At 44.9% G+C, this 17328-nt stretch overlaps 2 protein-coding genes across 3 annotated transcripts in view; one reads left to right on the forward strand and one right to left on the reverse strand.

Moving 5' to 3' along the window:
- Positions 1-1464, forward strand: part of SLC2A4RG (SLC2A4 regulator) — an 8538-nt gene extending 7074 nt beyond the window's left edge. Inside the window, exons 8-9 of the mRNA XM_033519181.1 lie at positions 135-214; positions 297-1464. Coding sequence (XP_033375072.1) covers positions 135-214; positions 297-408 — 192 coding nt within the window. The 3' untranslated portion in view covers positions 409-1464. The remainder of the gene's footprint in view (positions 1-134; positions 215-296) is intronic.
- Positions 1465-1841: 377 nt separating this feature from the next.
- Positions 1842-17328, reverse strand: part of ZBTB46 (zinc finger and BTB domain containing 46) — a 50370-nt gene continuing 34883 nt past the window's right edge. Inside the window, exons 6-8 of one of the 2 annotated variants that reach the window (XM_015647157.1) lie at positions 15156-15328; positions 13941-13992; positions 10457-13849 (exon numbers count right to left, since the gene is read on the reverse strand). In XM_015647157.1, coding sequence (XP_015502643.1) covers positions 13299-13849; positions 13941-13992; positions 15156-15328 — 776 coding nt within the window. In that variant the 3' untranslated portion in view covers positions 10457-13298. Of the gene's footprint in view, positions 6715-9978; positions 10155-10456; positions 13850-13940; positions 13993-15155; positions 15329-17328 lie in introns of those variants that run through there. The other variant, XM_015647158.2, reaches the window with a different exon arrangement.

Genomic DNA, 17328 nt, shown 5'->3' on the forward strand with positions numbered 1-17328 from the left:
CAGGGATGGAGGGGACAGGGATGGAGTGGGATGGGGATGGAGGGGACAGGGATGGAGGGGACAGGGATGGAGGTGGGGCTGCTGCACTCCCTCATCACCTTGTCTGACGAGGGTTGTGTCCTCTCTCTCTCCAGGGCTGCCGGACCCCCCCACGACCACCGCTGTCCCCCACTGTCCCCACCCCACCACCACCCAAGCCACCGGCCGTGCCCAGGTGAGCCATGGCTGTCGTGCCCCACCCCATCCCCTCTCACCTGCGTGTGTCCCCCGGTTGTGACTTGTCCTGTCTGCCGCAGGCGGCCGCGGGGAGAGGCCAAGAAGTGCCGCAAGGTGTACGGCATGGAGCACCGGGAGATGTGGTGCACGGCGTGCCGCTGGAAGAAGGCCTGCCAGCGCTTCCTCGACTGACGGAGCCCCGCCGCTCCCTCCTTCTTGCACATTTTGCACTCGAGGTGCCTTCGCGCCCCCCCGGCCGCCCCCCCGGACTCAGGGAACGGCCCCCCGAAAGCTTTATGCACACACACGGCCCCCCCCGCCACGGAGCTTGTCCCCCCTGCCTTTTTTTCCCTTTGAAAATAAGCTAAATCCAACAATCCAACCCCGCTCCTTTCCGGCGGGGGCTGGCAGGGGGTGTCTGGCTGCTCCCGGCCCCCTCCCCACTCCGGTTTGGGGACCCCCCCACGGCTCAAATAAGCTGTGCCTGTGGCCAGCGGGGGCTCGGAAAAGGGGGTGTCCGTTCCCAGCCCCAGTGCCCAGGGCAGAGGTGGGCGCCTGCCCCCCCTCACCCCCCCAGGGGGGGTTTTTACTCTTTGTAATGTCATTTCTCTCTCTCGTTTTGGGGAGCCCCCGCCGGGGCGATGCCCCGGGAAGTGCCTGCAGGAATGCGCCCATTTGCACTAAGCCAAACTGCACAAAGAGGGGTCTTTTTGTTTTCCTTTACTTTTATTTTTTTTTTTTCCTTCGTGTGGTTTTTATTTTTTAAATAAAATATATGAAAATCCGTATTTTTACATACTCCCTCCCACAGCACGAGAGCGCGTGGGCCACGGCGCTGCAGCAGCGGGGTTCCTCCAGCCATGGGTGGGTTTCGAGGGGTTTAATTCACTTTAAACCCCCTTTTTACCCAAAAAAACCCCCCATTTTCTCCTCAAAACCCTTTCTCCCCTCTTGTCCTGTCATTCTCCAGCCCAGGCAGCAGCTGGGGTTTGGCCAGGCCATGCCACCCTGCTCCTGTCCTCATGCAGGGAGGGGACAGGGAGGGGTGGTGGCCCTGCCACCCTCCTGCCCTGTGGGAAGGTTCCCTTTGCATCAGGGATGCCTCACTGCAGGGTCCCCCCTTGCAGGGGGTCAGACACTGCTTTGGCCCCGTGGGTCAAGGCTGGTGCTGTGCCCCTACTTGTCCCCTCCAGGGATGTGATGTATCAGATCCAAAAGAAAAAAAAATAAATATTTAGATTTTTTTTATTTTAATGATTCCTATTCTTTAGTTACTGTCAAGATAGGCAGGGTGGGCACCTTGGGGCCCCTTGGCACCCCCAGACCCACTGCTGTTACCCCCCCTCCTGCATCCCACATCCCCCAGGGATGGCATCACCCTGTGCATCCTCCTGCGAGTTAATTTCATTTCAGATAATGCCCAAAAAATAAGGAGATTGCCACCAACAGGCAGCAGGGAGGGAGGGAATGAGCCAAAGGTGCCTGTTTGGGATGGGGAAGGAAGGGGGAGGGAGCAGCACCTGGGGGTGAGCAGGGCTCCCTTCTGGTCCCCATCCTTCCACACAGGCAAGGAGGAAAATAATAATAATAACAACATATTTAAAAAGAAGAAAAAGCAGACAAAATTGTAGCAGCAATTTCCCAATTTATTGAAACTGATTGATTTTTGCAGGTATGTCTAAGCTAAATCCCATCACAAAGGTTCTATCCCAGGGGCAGCCCCCGGCAGGCGAGGAACTGGGCAGCAACTAGAAAATAAAATCAGATTTACCTGAACTACATCGACAGAAAATCAGTACAACACAGCATTGTTCTCCCACTGACTTCTGGTTACGAAATCTCCTCAACCTCCCCAAAATATTAAACACATCTTCAATACAAACACAGGTTTATAATAATTAATATAAAGTCAGTATAATATAGAATATTCCCAGCAAAAAAAGAAAAAAAAAATAATCAACAATCTTCAAACACTGTCCTTTTTGTGTTTGTTCAGCTTTATTTTTGTAGACAGGTTTAAAGCACGTTGAAAAATAAATATATATGAAAGCATACACACAGCACTCTGACTAGGGGGACTGAAACAAAAAAAAAAGGCTGAAATTCAAAACGTGACTCAGGATCTACAAAATCAAAGGAACCATTAATTATGGCTTTCATAGGAGTCGCACGTGTCACACAGAATGAGCGAAAATTAGATTATCTTTCAGAATATTGCAAAAAATTCCAGTTTTTGCATTGTTTTCATGGAGTTTCTTTCCTTGAGGGTGATGTGCAAAAGGGGGAGCTTTGAGGAGGGGGTGCTCAGGGACAGTCCCAAAATGCATCCCAAAAGCCACAGCTTTGCTTTGGGGATGTGGAGTGTTTAAAGGCAGGAGTGGGGAGAAGAAACAAAAGGGGGAGTAATGCTAGAGTGGAGTTCCTTCCAGACAAAAATGATTTGTTTTGTTGTCCAAAAAACTGATTTTTAATTAAAGAAAAAAAAAAAAAAAAAGGGAAAGGACAATAACTTTGCAAACCTTCATTAGAGAAGTCCCCTCTGCCTCCCCACAAAGCCGCTCCGCAGCTGTGAGGCTTTGGGTGACCTTAAAAACCAACAAAACTGGGAAATTCATGATTTCAAGAATATTTTTTGGAAATCCCAAATCAACACAAGGACCTCGTTTGTCTCCATCCTTTAAGATGCTCTCCAAGTCCACGGATCCCTGGGATGTTTTCCAGAGGGCACAGACAGGATAATGTCCTCTGCCCCGTTCTGCTCTCTACTCCTGGCACTCAGATTTAAAATAAAAAAATGAGGGTAAATCAAGGAATTCAAGGAGGAACATTTACATGTACAAATGCTTTAAAAAAATGAATTGCAAATTCTCAAGACGGAGTATATCCATGTTTTACCTCTATGGGAGTTATTGTTCTGGAACTAAGTCTGTATATATATACACACACACATATATATATATATATATATATTTAGAAAAAATTAAAAAAAGGGAACCTCAGTGAAGTATACAAAGCCCTGAAGGGAGATACAAAGACAAGATGCAGAACAGGCAGAATTAGTGGGGTTTTGTTTAAATCTCCAAGAGCAGAAGTTGCATAGGCAGTATATCTGAGAGACCCTGGAGAGAAGCTGGAGGGATGCGATCACCTGGAGTGACTGATGAAGTTTTAAAAAGTTTCAGCATAAAAAAACCACGCCCAAATTCCTTTTTTTCCAAACCCAAGTCAGAGCATGGAAGGTTAAAGATGAATCCCTGCGTTTCCAACTCTGCACACCTCCATCAGAACAAAGCACTTCAATAGATACCAGGTGTTAGAAGGGTTTTATTTGGTACATGGTGTGTGTTAGTGGGACAGAAGCACGTGCGAGGTTATGACATGGGAAAAGTTAGTTTTTATGCAGGTTTTCCATTTTTCTCTCCCTTTTTATTTTTTATTTTTTTTTGCTTTATTTTTTGCATCCTCAGTTCAAAGAGCCTCAAAGTGACACAATTTGGAAACACTCCTGAGTGCTACCTGGCTCTCTGCCCACCTTTAATAAAAACAAGGAAAGAAAAGAATAAAATATTTCCAAGGGAATTGTGAAGAAAGCTCTGCACTCCGTAACGCTGATGACAAAATTGAGTCACCCAAGGGCAGGGAGGAAGAGGAGGGCTTGGCCCACACCTGCTCCTCCTCAGAAGGTGGATGCACACACCAGCATTGGAGGGCATGGGCTGTCGGAATGTGACACAAACCCAGGGGTTTGAACTGTTTGGGCTTTCAAATCCTCTTTTAAATAGATTTTTACATATAAAAAGCAAAGCTAAAGATAAATCTTTAAGTACTGTATGTATTTGTCTACATGCAACAGGTGAGGCTGCACATTCAGACTTCAGGCACCCCCTAACCCCTCCATATTTACAGGGTAAATGACAATAAATAGAGAGCCCATACTCTGGGGGGGTCCAAAATTGGGATAAGGGAACAGCCTCCTCACTCTGGGACCCCCAAAAACCACTGGAAAAGGGTATAAAGGTCCAATTGTGACATACTGGGTGGGTTTTTACAGCTTTTTAAATAGGGGAGGAGAAGGAAAAGAAGCTAAAATGCAAAATGAGATTTTTACAAGTTAAGAAAATTGTTCCTGCATGACCCGCTCTGCTCTTCCCCTGTTTTAGGGAAGAGGGTTTTCCATGCTCACAGCCTAAAGCAACAAGAGCCACCAACCCCTCCAGTCCAAGGGGCAGCAGGGCTGGTGTGGCCCCACACAGAGGGATTTAGGACAGGTCTGTGTTCCCACATCACTGAGACCCCCAAATCAACGGGGCAGGAGCTTGGAGGCTCCCAATGGAAGCAACAGGGACCCAGGGTGATGGATGTGGAGAGCTGGTGAAGGTCTGCAAGGAACTGAGGAGCAGAGAAAGGGAGTGAATGCCATAAACCCAGGATGCAGCTGGAAGGAGGGAATGGAGAGAGAATCCAGCTCCTGCAGGTGCCAGGATCAAGGCTCCCACCACGCTCCACAAAATCCTGGCACCGAGTGGCTTAAATCCTTTCAGATTATTTGCTTTATGAGGGTTTATTGTACAATATACTTTTAATTCCCTTGCTGGGTGGAACCATGCTTTTCCTCACGGACTACCAGGCCTGCAGGAAGGAAATTAGCACCTTGAGTCATTTGGCTTCTGGCAATGGGTTGTCTTTTGTGGCAGGTTTCAAGGTACCACAGTCACAGACATCGTAGAAAATTGCTCAATGGCAAGGATGGAGTGAGGTCTTCAGCTTTTTCTTTTTTTTGTTGTTTAAAAAAGCACCAGAAGCAAAGAGGTGAAGGTAGAACAAGCTGTTTCTCAGGAATAAGACAATTCCAACACACGCTGTTGCTGTTGTTATTTAGGTGTAGCTGGAAGAAGGCAACAGTGGCCGATATGAACAGGGAGAATCCAACTATCTAGAACAGCCCCACAGAGTCTGAGGAGACACTGGGAGAGAAACCTGGTTCTTATTTAAAGAAAAAATGGTTTATTGGAAAATTTACACAGAACCAGTGCAACTAAAGCTGAGGGTTTTTGTCATGAATTAAGTAGGTGTCAGACCTATCCACGATCAATGAGAATGTTGAGATTGGCAAGGAAGAACAAGGAAGAACAGGTGAAATCCTGGCCCCACAAAAGTCCATGGGACGGGAGCAGCAAGATTCCACCTTGCTGGGATCTCCTCACCTTTCCCAGCTCATCCTGCACTTGGCCAAATGCCTCGGTTTTGCTACAGTTTGCATATATTTGTGAAAAAGGCAGCTGAGCAAAGGGAGAAAAGTGAAGATATTTGTGGAGAAGAATGACAGGTACAGAAGTGTGTCCTCTAGAGCAAAAGGTGCTTCCAGAAGCACAAATGTGTTCTGGTGCCTGTGGATGACCAAGGCTGGAAGACAGGACTGGGTAAGATGCCAGTAGGTCCAAGAGAAGTCACAATCTGTCTTTGATGATGATTCTTTTGGAAGCTAAGAATCCAAGAGAAGTATTCATAAGGCTGTAATCTGACTTGCCTTTTGATCTATTTGGCTCCATAAAAAATAATTAAAACTCTTTAAATAACTTTGCAAAAGGTCTGTATCATCAGGGGAAGCCCTCCAACACATCCATCCATCTGCTTTCACAACCTTAGCTTGAAATTCCACTGCTGCTGGGATTTTAGCACAGACAAGGCATTAAAAAAACCCAACCAACCAACAAACCTGCTTTGGACACAAAGACCTCCCTGGTGCTTGGTTCAGAGTGGGAAGGGGAGGAGGATTCATGCTTCACCAGCCTCCTCACACCTGCAGAGACTCCACCTCCCTCTCGGGAAGCCTGGCTGGCTTGGCCAAAGGGGTGGCCACGGGCAGGGGGTCACAGGGGGAAAGGGAAAAGGGGGAAGGCGAAGTCAGTCGTGCCGCTGGAAGCGACCCTGCTAAGACAGTGTCTGAGTGGAACAGAGAAGGACTTGTTTAGAAAACACAAGAGTTATTTCGCACACATGGACGACAACAAGGCTACTTAGTTTTTCCAACATACTCCTTCCTCCCCGCCCTCCCTCCCCCTACAAACAACAGAGTGAAACAAACAAAAAAAAACAAACAAAAAATAATCCCTAAGAAATCCAGGTAAAATCCTTGTCATTCTCCCCAGAGTTGTCCTGCTCCTGTGGGGAGTCGACATCTTTGTCATCATCTAAAATCACATCATCCTGTGACATCCCCACGTCATCCTTCCACTTGATGTCGTCGTCGTCTCCCATCTCTTCATCTCCTTCCACTTTGATGTCATCTGGGTCTTCCATGTACTGCCCTTCCCCAGGGTAACACTCGTCTGGGGAGCCTTCTCCCCCGTTGTGGTCCAGGTGGCCGGCGATGCCGCGGCCGGAGCAGTCGGCGCAGACGCCGTGGCGGCGGGAGCCGTGCTTGATCCCCACGCTGGCCGCCGACATGAACACCCGGTTACAAACCTTGCAGACGTATTTTTTATCTTTGCTGTGGACCTGGAGAAGAAGGGAAGACCACAGAGGTGAATGCCAACAGAGATGGAACAAAAGCTGCTCCCATGTCCTTGCAAAGGTAAATCCACAACTGCTATCCGAGATCACAACTGGCTTCCACCGTGAACTCAAACCCACCACGATTAATTCAGCCCTGCAATGATGACACACAATAGAAAATCCTTTGGGGCTGCTTGTTCATCGTCACACTGAGACAAACATTTCTCATAATTCTTTTTCATCCTTTTCCCTTCTGTTTTTCTGGGGTGTAATAGTTGTATCACACCCACCACTAAGAGGAAAATGTTAAAAAGAAATTAAAAAAACAATCCACAGCCACCAGTTCTGTAAAGACCAGAGAAGAACAGCCCTGATCAAAGCAGTGTTAATGTCATGGTGATTTAGTGGTCTCCCTCCTGATCCCACTGCTGTCCAGAACCAAAGAACAGGAGCACTTGGAATATCTCCTGTATCTCCCAAAAAATGCATCTGAATGCACTTCTCACCTTGTTTCTGACTACTTTGGTTTGTTTCTCTTCCATAAGCAATGCTGCAAGAATCCTGGGCATATGAAGCTATCCCAGAATACATGGCCAGTAAAGGAAGTAAGGAAAATCCTCTGCAGGATAAAGAATTCACTTCCAGAGTCAAACTGCACTATTCAGTGAGCAAAATTAAATACTTGGAGAAGCACAAAACACCTGATTAAAGGTGAAATTTGTCCCTGGCCACTTTTGCCCTGCATGGAAGGCAAGGAGCCTGTCAAACCATCCACCTGCTCCTCTGCCAAAGGAAACCAGAGCAGTGAGAACTCCCAAACTCCACCACAAGGAGCCTCATCAGGTACTTTCACTTACACATCTACATGTAAAATACATATTGATTTTATTTATATATACAGAAAAGTTTATTTGGAAGGGACCCATGACAATCTTCTAGTCCAACTGTCTGACTGCTTCAGGGCTGCCCAGTTTGTACTAAAAATATGTATTTTTCTTTTATATATTTTTTTCTTTATTCTTTTATATATTAACACCACACGGGGACAGCACAGGCTCTCGATGCCCTGTGTCTGGCACTGATCCTCAGGAGACACTTTAGGAAGTGGTGTAGAAGCACACAAATAGTGCCAGTGGTTTGGGGTGTTCTGAGCAGCCCAGCAGCCACAAGAGCCTCAGGTACATATCACCAGTCCCTAATCCTTTTTAACTCATTTCTTCTTTTCATGCTCATAACAGCTCTGGGAAAGCTTTTGCCGATTAAAGCCCTTCCTTTTATTTTAGAGCAGCTGCCTGGAAGCCTGCTCCCTGCTCCTGCCTCAGCATGGGATCACCAGCTCTCACCACCTGACTCTCCACAACCCTGCACTCTGGAACATTCAGCTGAGCTAAAGCTCCTTGGGAAGAGGACAAATTGACCCAGTGTAGCCCCTCAGCCCTCACTACTGCAGGACACTGGCTCAGGCTCTGTATTGCACCAGTCCCAGCCGTGTTCAAAGCCTGTGAGTGCCTCTGATTTTCTCTGGCTGCAGGTTCCACTGCTCTGAGCCAGTCCCCATGACATTCTTCTACTGCATCAAGCAAAGGTATTAAATTTTATTACTTTTTTTTAAAGCAGTTGGACAGGGCTGCTCAGAGTCATCCAGCAGGATCTATAGGTATCACTCACTTTCAACTCATACAAGAATGATTTTCAGGCATCAAAAGCTGAATAGGAGAACAGAAGGTGGTCAGGGGTGCAGAATAAGGGCTAAAAGAGCCATATAAAAAGAAATTATAAAACAGGTACTAAACCAATTTGTAATTATCACAGAATGGTTTGGGTTGGAAGGGACCTTAAAGCTGATCTAGTTCTGACCCCCTGCCATGGGCAGGGATACCTTCCACTACAGCAGGCTGCATTTCTACTAAAAAACTGATCACCTCTCTCCCTCTTTTCCAATGCTAACAGTTCAGTCAGCATGTTCAAGTGAGCTATATTCCTGGATGCAACTGAACAGAAATTAATCTTATGCCCTTCACAGCCAAATCAGTATTAAACACAGAAGCAGCATTTGTTCCTCAGTACTGGACAGTGCCATTGAAAAGATGACAGTCTAACTGATTAAATGCCAATATTTCAAGGAAGAGAAGGAGAAATATGCTGACAACATCCTAAACTTATGAAAATAAAGTTTTAAAAAGGGGAAGTTCTCAGAAATAAAATGCTGGAGATAACCAGCTGGCAGGACAAGGTGCTCCCTGCTGCAGAACCAGTAACAGATCTCACAACCCGTGTGCTTGCAGCAGGACAGAACACGCTGGGATCTGCCTCCCAAACTCAAGCACCCAAGGAAAGAAGGAAGGGACATCTCAGGGAGCAGGCAGTGCCCAAGCAGATGGCTGGGCACTCATCCAAACACACATGGGAGCAGCCAAAGAAAGAAGGAGATGATGGGGATTTGGGTACTGTGGAAAATTTGGGCACACAGGGCTCCAGGATCCCAGTGTGGGAGCTGGGGTATTACATGTGGTGAGCCAGGCCTGCTGCTGGAATTGTTGCCTAGAAACTACCTGCTCTGCCACAATACCACCTCTCTCTACAACAAATTTTGAGGACCTCTTTAGGATGGAAAATCATTTCTACTCTGAAAAGAAAAATAATCAATGTTTGGCTCAAAATTTTGTTTCTGCAGAAGCTGTGAAGAGCCAGACACCAGCACCAGCTCACAATCAGAGCTGAGAAGCCTCTTTATTAAGGTGTAAAAGCATTTTTGATAACTAAGCATGGCCAGACCAGAGTAGCTTTGCCTCAGCTTCTTGCTGAGCAATGTGTTTTAAAGCTTTCTGCATCAAGTCATAGATTTACAGAATTGTTAAGACTGGGAAAGGCCTCTAAGATCAAGTCCAATTGTTCCCCCAGCACTGCCAAGTCCACCACTAAATCATGTCCCCAAAAGCCACATTTACACATTTGTTAAACCCTTCCAGGGATGGTGACTCCACTATTGTCCTGGGCAGCCTGTGCCAGGACTGAACAACCCTTTCAGTGAAGAATTTTTTGCTAATATCCAACCAAAACCTTGGAAAGCCTCTAGCTGAGCTTGGAGAGCAGGAGGAGGATGAACAGGCAGCCAGCCACGAGGCCTTGGAGAGGCAGGGGAAAAAGATACAGCAGAAGCCTTCAGATGAGCCCTGGGTGGCAAACAAAATCCAGACTTAAATGAAGTGAAACTCTTGTTCTCTTTACCCTGAACTAAAGGGACTCAGCCCTCAGCACTGCCCTTACCAAGGTGTGGCGCTTCATGTGCTCCCGGCGGGTGAATTTCTTCCCGCAGATCTCGCAGGGGTAGGGCCTCTCTCCCGTGTGGGACCGCATGTGTCTCTTCAGGATGCACTGGTGCATGGCAGAAAAGCTGCAGTACGGGCACTTGAACTTCTTCCTGATGACTGTGAACTCGTTGACTGCGAGAGAGAAAGCAGAACACGCAGATTAACCTAAGATTGTCTCAAAAAAGTCTTCTCATTGACTATTTCACTATTCAATTAGTGAAATCACACTCTTAACCATCTACAGGTTTTTAATTCTTACACTGTGCATGACCTGCATCCTCAGCACGCTCCTCCCCAGCCACCTGCTTCCAACACATCCATGGATTTCCAACATTTTCCTGACTCTGATTCAAGATCCCTCATGCCTGCATTCAGCTTAGATCACTCAAAACCAATATCTTCAGCTTCTGTATTTAAAAATACTCACAGAACACTGTTTGCAGCTATAGTTTTATTGAAAACTATTTTTGCACCAAATAGCCACATATTTAGTTCTGGTATCTACAAAAGGAAACACCTCAAAAACAGCAGCATGGTCAGAAAAATAAGTGTATTGCAGCATTAACATTTTCACAGTCCTGTAAAATATAGGCACCCACAGTACATCTATTTAATGCACAAATACCAGCTTCGATATGAGCATCATCCTTTGTCTAAACAACAATATTTTATAGAGCAGCATTAAGTGTAGCAGCATTAAGGTCCTAAGAAATCATCTTTAATATGATCATCAAGGTGATGAACAGCAGCACCATGGGTAAAGAGCTACTGGACACAGCACCAAGAAATGGAGAAGGAAATAGAAACAGTGACACAGTAAAAATCTGTGTACTTAATGCCACTAAAATATTTATGGAAATGTGTGTTTTTAAAATCAACACAATAATGCTTGGGAAAAAAAATCTTTGGTATTGTCATCTTAAGTAACTTATTTCACTGAGGTTGTTAAAGGAAACAGGCTCCTACATCCCTGAGAGTGAAGGCAAAGCACTAGTGATACCTGATGGAGCTACTTTGGATTAACTCTGTAACCTGTCATCTGGTTAATAATCAAATGAAATACTACATTCTTTGGGTTACTAGAAAGAATTCACAAACTTCAGGAGAATTCTTGTCCACTAAATCCTCTTTATACTTAAGGTTATAAATAGCAAAGTGCAATTTAACTGTCAGACTCACACCTCCTGTCAGCTTCCCATGCCATTTCCTAACAGTAAAATCCTGCTTCTAACACCTGTTCTACACAAACCCAATAAAGCTCTGCCCTGTTATACCTTTCAATTCTAACAATTTAAAAAACCTAGTCCTGATCCTGAAGGGAAGCACTGGAAATTCCCAGTGCTGAAGTCAGGAAGCACTCTGATGCATAGGCCAAGGAAAATAAAACCTCGATTAGAGACAGTGTTTACCTGCCTACAGAAAAAGGATTCCATGTTGAATTAAATTCTAAAATATAAGAAAAATGAGCAAACATGAAACCTTATTAACTATTATTATGTAATGAAACCTTTCAAAGTTTGCTGAAATTGCTTTTGCTGGCATCTTTCTTTCCCAAGTCAGACAAATCCTTCCCTGCATGTCCCAAATTTCCAGATAAGATTCATTGGGTTACAACTTTGTTTTCTGTCTCAGCTTTCTCTTTTCTCACTTGCTGATTATTTAAGAGTAAAATAAATAGTGAGGCAATTACTCTGACATCTGTCACAAGGGAAGCTGACACTAAAAGCCACACACACTCACAAACAGCCGAGATCCGTGATACCCAAGATCTCAACGGGAACAAGAGTGGAAAAAACGAACCTGAATTTGCAAAAACCATAACATTTAAACCCAAATGATTAAAGTGTACTGCAGTGATTACATAGGAACTTATCCTCAATTCTTTCTGCAGCCTGCTCAAATGAAGAGGCAAGCAGGCAAACTCTGGTCTCCTGGCATGGCATGGAGCCGTCTCCCTGGAGCTCTGACTCCCAGCAGGAACAGGTGGAGCAGAGCTGCACCACAATACACCTGATCCTTCTCCACAAGCCCAAGGGCAGCAGGACCTGATGGGCTCTCTCATTCACCTTTCCACAGGAAAGGGCTGGGGACCAGGCTCCTCACTGAGTCCACATAGTGCACAACTATGTCTCGTTTTTTGTCTCCCTGAGATGCAACAGTATCATGAGAAAGAACTTCCCTGAAGAACTCTAGAGAACATTTGTAGAAGTTAGCTTTTTTTCTCCTCAGCTGTCTCTCACACTGAGGAAAGAAACCCCACATGCTGACAAGCTGTGCTGCACACAGAGCAGCTGGGAAGCACTGCTCTTAATTATGCTACTTTCATTTCACAGTTACCATAATCTGGTTTTGTATGTAAATATATAGCAAGAGACATAGAAATATTTAATCTTTTTAAAAAATAAGTGAATTTCATAGAATGAAACAGGAATTACAGATTTCTACCCACCAGGAACAGCCATTACTGATTCTGTATGCACACCCCAAGTTACAATTAAATCTATGTAAAGCCTCCTTCCTCTGCTTCAACACCACCACACTGAGCCTGGCTAACTTAATTACAGTATATAAACCAAATGAGTCACAAAAATGTACAGAATCCCTGAAAACCACAGCCATACTCCAGGATGTTTTTTTTAAAAAAGCCCTGAAAGTACTGAAATAGAGTATCAGTAAAAGATGCAAGCCTTGCAACAACTTTCAAGCCCAAATAACATACTCTACTGCACATATGAACAAGCAGTATGTTTTTCTCTTTTGAAAGACATAGAAAACCACTTTACAAACAACAACCCAGTGCTTCCACAGCTCCTAAGTTCACAGTGAAAACCCCTGGAATGCCCAAATGGTCTAATGGACAGAGCACTAGAGCAGAATTCAGAATTGAATTCTATTATTAATTCTATTGCTAGCACTTTCAACAACCTGAGGGATGTTATTTTCCTGAGGAATTGGAGGAAGACATCACCATTTCTTTTATAAAGCACTTTGAGATCTACTGATAAAGCAGTTGAAGGTAGTGTCAGAACACAGAATGAGCACTCCAATAAAACAGCCAAAGTGCTTGTTTTATGGACCCAAAAAAGTTATCTTTGCACAAAAATTGCCCCAAGGCTGCAGTGACACAGCATCTGGAACCAGCACAGCATCAACTGATCACCTTTGGGGAGTTACTCTATGAAATGACACCTGTGGAACATTTATTTGCAGCACGAGAACCATGGCACAGTTTGCTTTTCCTAGTTCAAGGAAGCGTCTCATATACAACAACAGCAGCTACACATCCTCAGGATCCTCGCTCGGTCCTACACTGTCCAAAAGCTCCAGCCCAGCCAGGTGGGCAGAGCTCAGGTAACACATTTTCACGTGGCTGCTGAGGTTCTTCTGGGTGCCGAAGCCCTTCCCACAGCAGAGACAGACAAAGGTGCGCTGGCTGGAGTGCACGGACCGAAGGTGCCGCTTTAAGTCCGTCTTGTCACGGAACAGCTTGGCACAGTTAGGACACTGCATCTTCTTACAGTGGAAGTGGACGGTCTTCTCGTGCCGATCCATGTTGGATTTCAGAGTGAAGCTGGCGGGGCACTTGGAGCACTGGAAGCGGCCGAGCTGGCCGGCAGCAATGCCATCGGCGAGGCCGGGCCGGGAGCAGTCGAGCACGTCGAGCGGAAGGAGCATGGAGAAGGCGTGCTCGTGGATGTGCTCCTTCAGCTCCTCAGCACACTGGAACACCCTCCTGCAGAAGCCACAGGTCAGCCTCTTGGCCAGGGCCGAATCCAGGAACGCCCCATCGGCGACATCCGTGTCTTCAGATCTCGGGAAACTCGAATCTGAAACGGAACCGCGGGTACACATGCACGGATCAGCTTCTTCTGGTATGAAACAACTACAGTTTAAAGATGTATTTTTCTCTCTGCTTACCTGAGTCAGAATTATCAAACTGCCAAAGCGCCAGAAATCCATCGTAGGTGGCCTGCAAAGGAAAAGCACAGGGAAGTTAAGGCAGGCATTTCCAAGAGCCTGTCCTGCAGGCAGAGCTCTGCCTCCCATCGCTGTCACTGCCCTCATCCCTGCTCTAAGGGAGGCTCAGCTGTTTGACCTGGCAACTCAAAGTGTCTTCACAAAGCTGTCACTGCCAGAGCAGTGAACTGCACCTTTATCTTGCTTCAAAGCACCTTATCATTTGGTGTTTTGAAGACAGTAATCAACATCCCTGTTTAAGTCCTGGATAACTACTCAGTTCCCAGTCTCACTAAGCACCCAGAGCTCCCACTCAGGCCAGCGGGAAATGCTGGACAGAATATTTTTAGTTGGTACAACAGAACTGGAAAATTCTCCCTTAGCCTTCCTCAGGTACTTTTCCTTTCCACACAGAATAGCCTGTAGAACACAAACACATTCTGCATAGCTCCCTTTCAGCAATGCCCTCTGGCACTGCTGATCCAAATTCTAAATAAAAGCTGATTTTATCTTTTTTTTTTTTATAAATCCTTTGCGATATGCCAGCGTGTGGCAGATGGCAGCCCTGTGTGAGGCAGAGGCGTGCTGCAGCCTCGGCAGGTCTGTGCAGACCAGCTCACTTTGCTCTATGGGGACTGCAAAGCAAAACCTGTGTTTTCCACCCATTTGTTTAATAGAGTATCACTCAAAAATATTAAGAATAGGAAATGCTGCAGAAAGCTATGGGTTTTAGGTCAAACTTCTGACTTCTGTAATAGAAAGAGCCAGCCCATTTCTGTCTGAATTTAGACAGTTAAAAGAAACCCAAATGCCCAACAGCAGAAGTGAGCAATGGGTAGGTGAGGTCTCATGCCATTATTACATGCTAGTGTGCAATGTTGTGCAAATGAAGGGATTTACAATAAAAGGGACATTTATATTTAAAAAACCCCAGAGGTTTTTGAACAGAAGTTCTGTTGAGGTAAGGCAGAAAGACTAAAATTGGGACAGCACTAGTCCTGACCCTCAACAGACTTCTAGTTTTAAAAAAACCTGTATTTTTTTTTTTTTTAAAGCACACAGATTAAAGTATAAGGTATTAGATCTTTCAAAATACTCCTAAGTGGGGAGGATTTGATCAAACAGACACCTATGCATTTCAAATTCTTTGTATTTCCCCCTCCCCCCCGTTCTTACCTGGGTTGAGGAAGGCACCTCTCCTTTTATCCCAGTTTCTGGTGACATTTCACCAGAAGAGCAGATCCTGGGGGGGCTCTGAGTGGCAAGGTGTGCTGAAGGCAGCAGGGGAGATGGTGCTTCCACTTTGCCATCACTTTCACCCCTTGAACGATTCGAGTTGGTGCCAGGCCCTGGGGAACACAGGAAACGAATCTCACCCACGTGAACCAGCACCAGCTGGTGGCTTTAAAAACGGCCTCGCAAAGGCAGCCCCAGCACTCGCAGCTCATCTTCTGTCAGTGGGAGGGAATGCAGCAGGACAGGGATGCCAGGCTTTTGGTCTTTCTGGTTGATGGGTTGTTTTTGGTTTTGTTTTTTTTTAAAACCAGCCTCCCCACCCAAATGTCTGTGTGTACTGGAGGGACATCGCAGGGCTCGGTCACTACAGAGTCCGTTGGGAGAAAGAAGCACAGTGCAGCACAAATATCCACATTTTTCTTGGAGAAGCATCATTTTGAACACATACACTTCCACCTTTAAGGAATGTACATGCAAACTTCAATCCACTAACTTTCTTGATAGTTTATGTCACAGGTTCAGATCCTAAGATCTGTGGTTTATTTAATATTGGACTGTCACTACTTGATCTCAAAGTGCTTTACAAAAGATGGAAAAAAGGATTCCTGTCACTCTATATTTAGCAAGGATGGAGGTTTAAATATTTGTACAAAACTGTTCAATTACACCTGACAGTCATTACAGTCTAAAAATCTCCCATAATTCAAAAGGAAAACATGCTGTGTCCGGCCCTCGCCTACACTGTAACAACAGCCAAATGGAAAACAATATTCCAGAAACTGTCCTGAGGATCAATGACAAAGCTAAATACACATAAAGACTGTGTCATCAATATCACTGTACATTATAAATTATTATACAAACTTTAGCAGATGCCTTGACTGAATATTGGAATGACATACTGAGCAGGTTGTTCATTTTGAAACGCAAGGAGGCAAACCCAGAAGCAAATATGGCATAAAATAAACAAATTCATATTTAAAGCACTCTATGCCCTAAAGGCTTTTTCATTTCCAGCAAAAGAGAGTCTAGAAACCTTCAGGGATATAAAAAAACACACTTTAATGCAGCTACAAATAACAAGTCACAGTTTACACTGTGTCCAAATACAAAGTGCTGTGATCTGGGTGACAACAAAGCACTCAAGTGAAACCACACCAAGGTCTCAAAATATGAACAATCCCAAACCTTACTTTTTTATTAGCTATCAAAAGAAATTCTGCTCTTGTGCCACAAGCTGGATGTTTGATTTACTCTCCTCCACTTTGATGGCAGATCAATATCTTTCCCAAATTAATACTATTGGGTTGGGATTACAATGCTCCAAAGTTTCCTTCAGATGCTGCTCATCTGTTGCTGTTGTCATTTTAAAGTAGGACAACAAAATGCCAGAATTTCAAGATAGGAAAAATTCAGGAGAAAAGAAGAATTTATCAGTATTTCCTGTTAGAAACTGTTACCAGGAATCCAGCTCTACAGGTCCATAGCAGAATTCCTGCCTAGACATGTTCCTTTTTTTCCACCCCTGAACACCCCAAACTGATTCAAACTGCCCCAAAGACATCTCTGGGTTACACTGCTTTGAAGTAATAGTATTTTAGTAAAGATAAACCAGTGGGGCCTGGCTTGATGAACTCTTTATTAGCACCTTCCCAGAGTTTCACAGGTTCCAGAAAACCTCTGCACTTCTTAAAGCAAAAATTAATGCTAACAAACAAGCAATGAAATAAAGCACAGAGAAGCAATAAACTATCGCCCAAGGTGTACAAACACACAAAGATGTACAACACAACAAAGATGAGTTTTCAAACAATAATCAGTATTTATTTGGTTTCAACAACTGCAAGTAACACAAGAAGAGAGAAACCCACATCAATGACCCACACTTTATACACAAGAACACAGATTTATGTCCATTCTGACTTGTACCGTGAGAAACCTTTTTCCCTCCTCAACTTGTACTAAAATGAATTTTAACCAAAAGTATTTTAACTTCTAAATCAGGGATCAGAACCACTTTCCTTCAGTCAGCTCTGCACACAGAAAATGAAGCAGGGGTTTAGCAATATTTGTGTGAATACAGAATTCTTGTGACTGCTGGACAGTAAACTAT

Source organism: Parus major, chromosome 20, assembly GCF_001522545.3.
Source record: "Parus major isolate Abel chromosome 20, Parus_major1.1, whole genome shotgun sequence".
Taxonomy (NCBI): Eukaryota; Metazoa; Chordata; class Aves; order Passeriformes; family Paridae; genus Parus; species Parus major.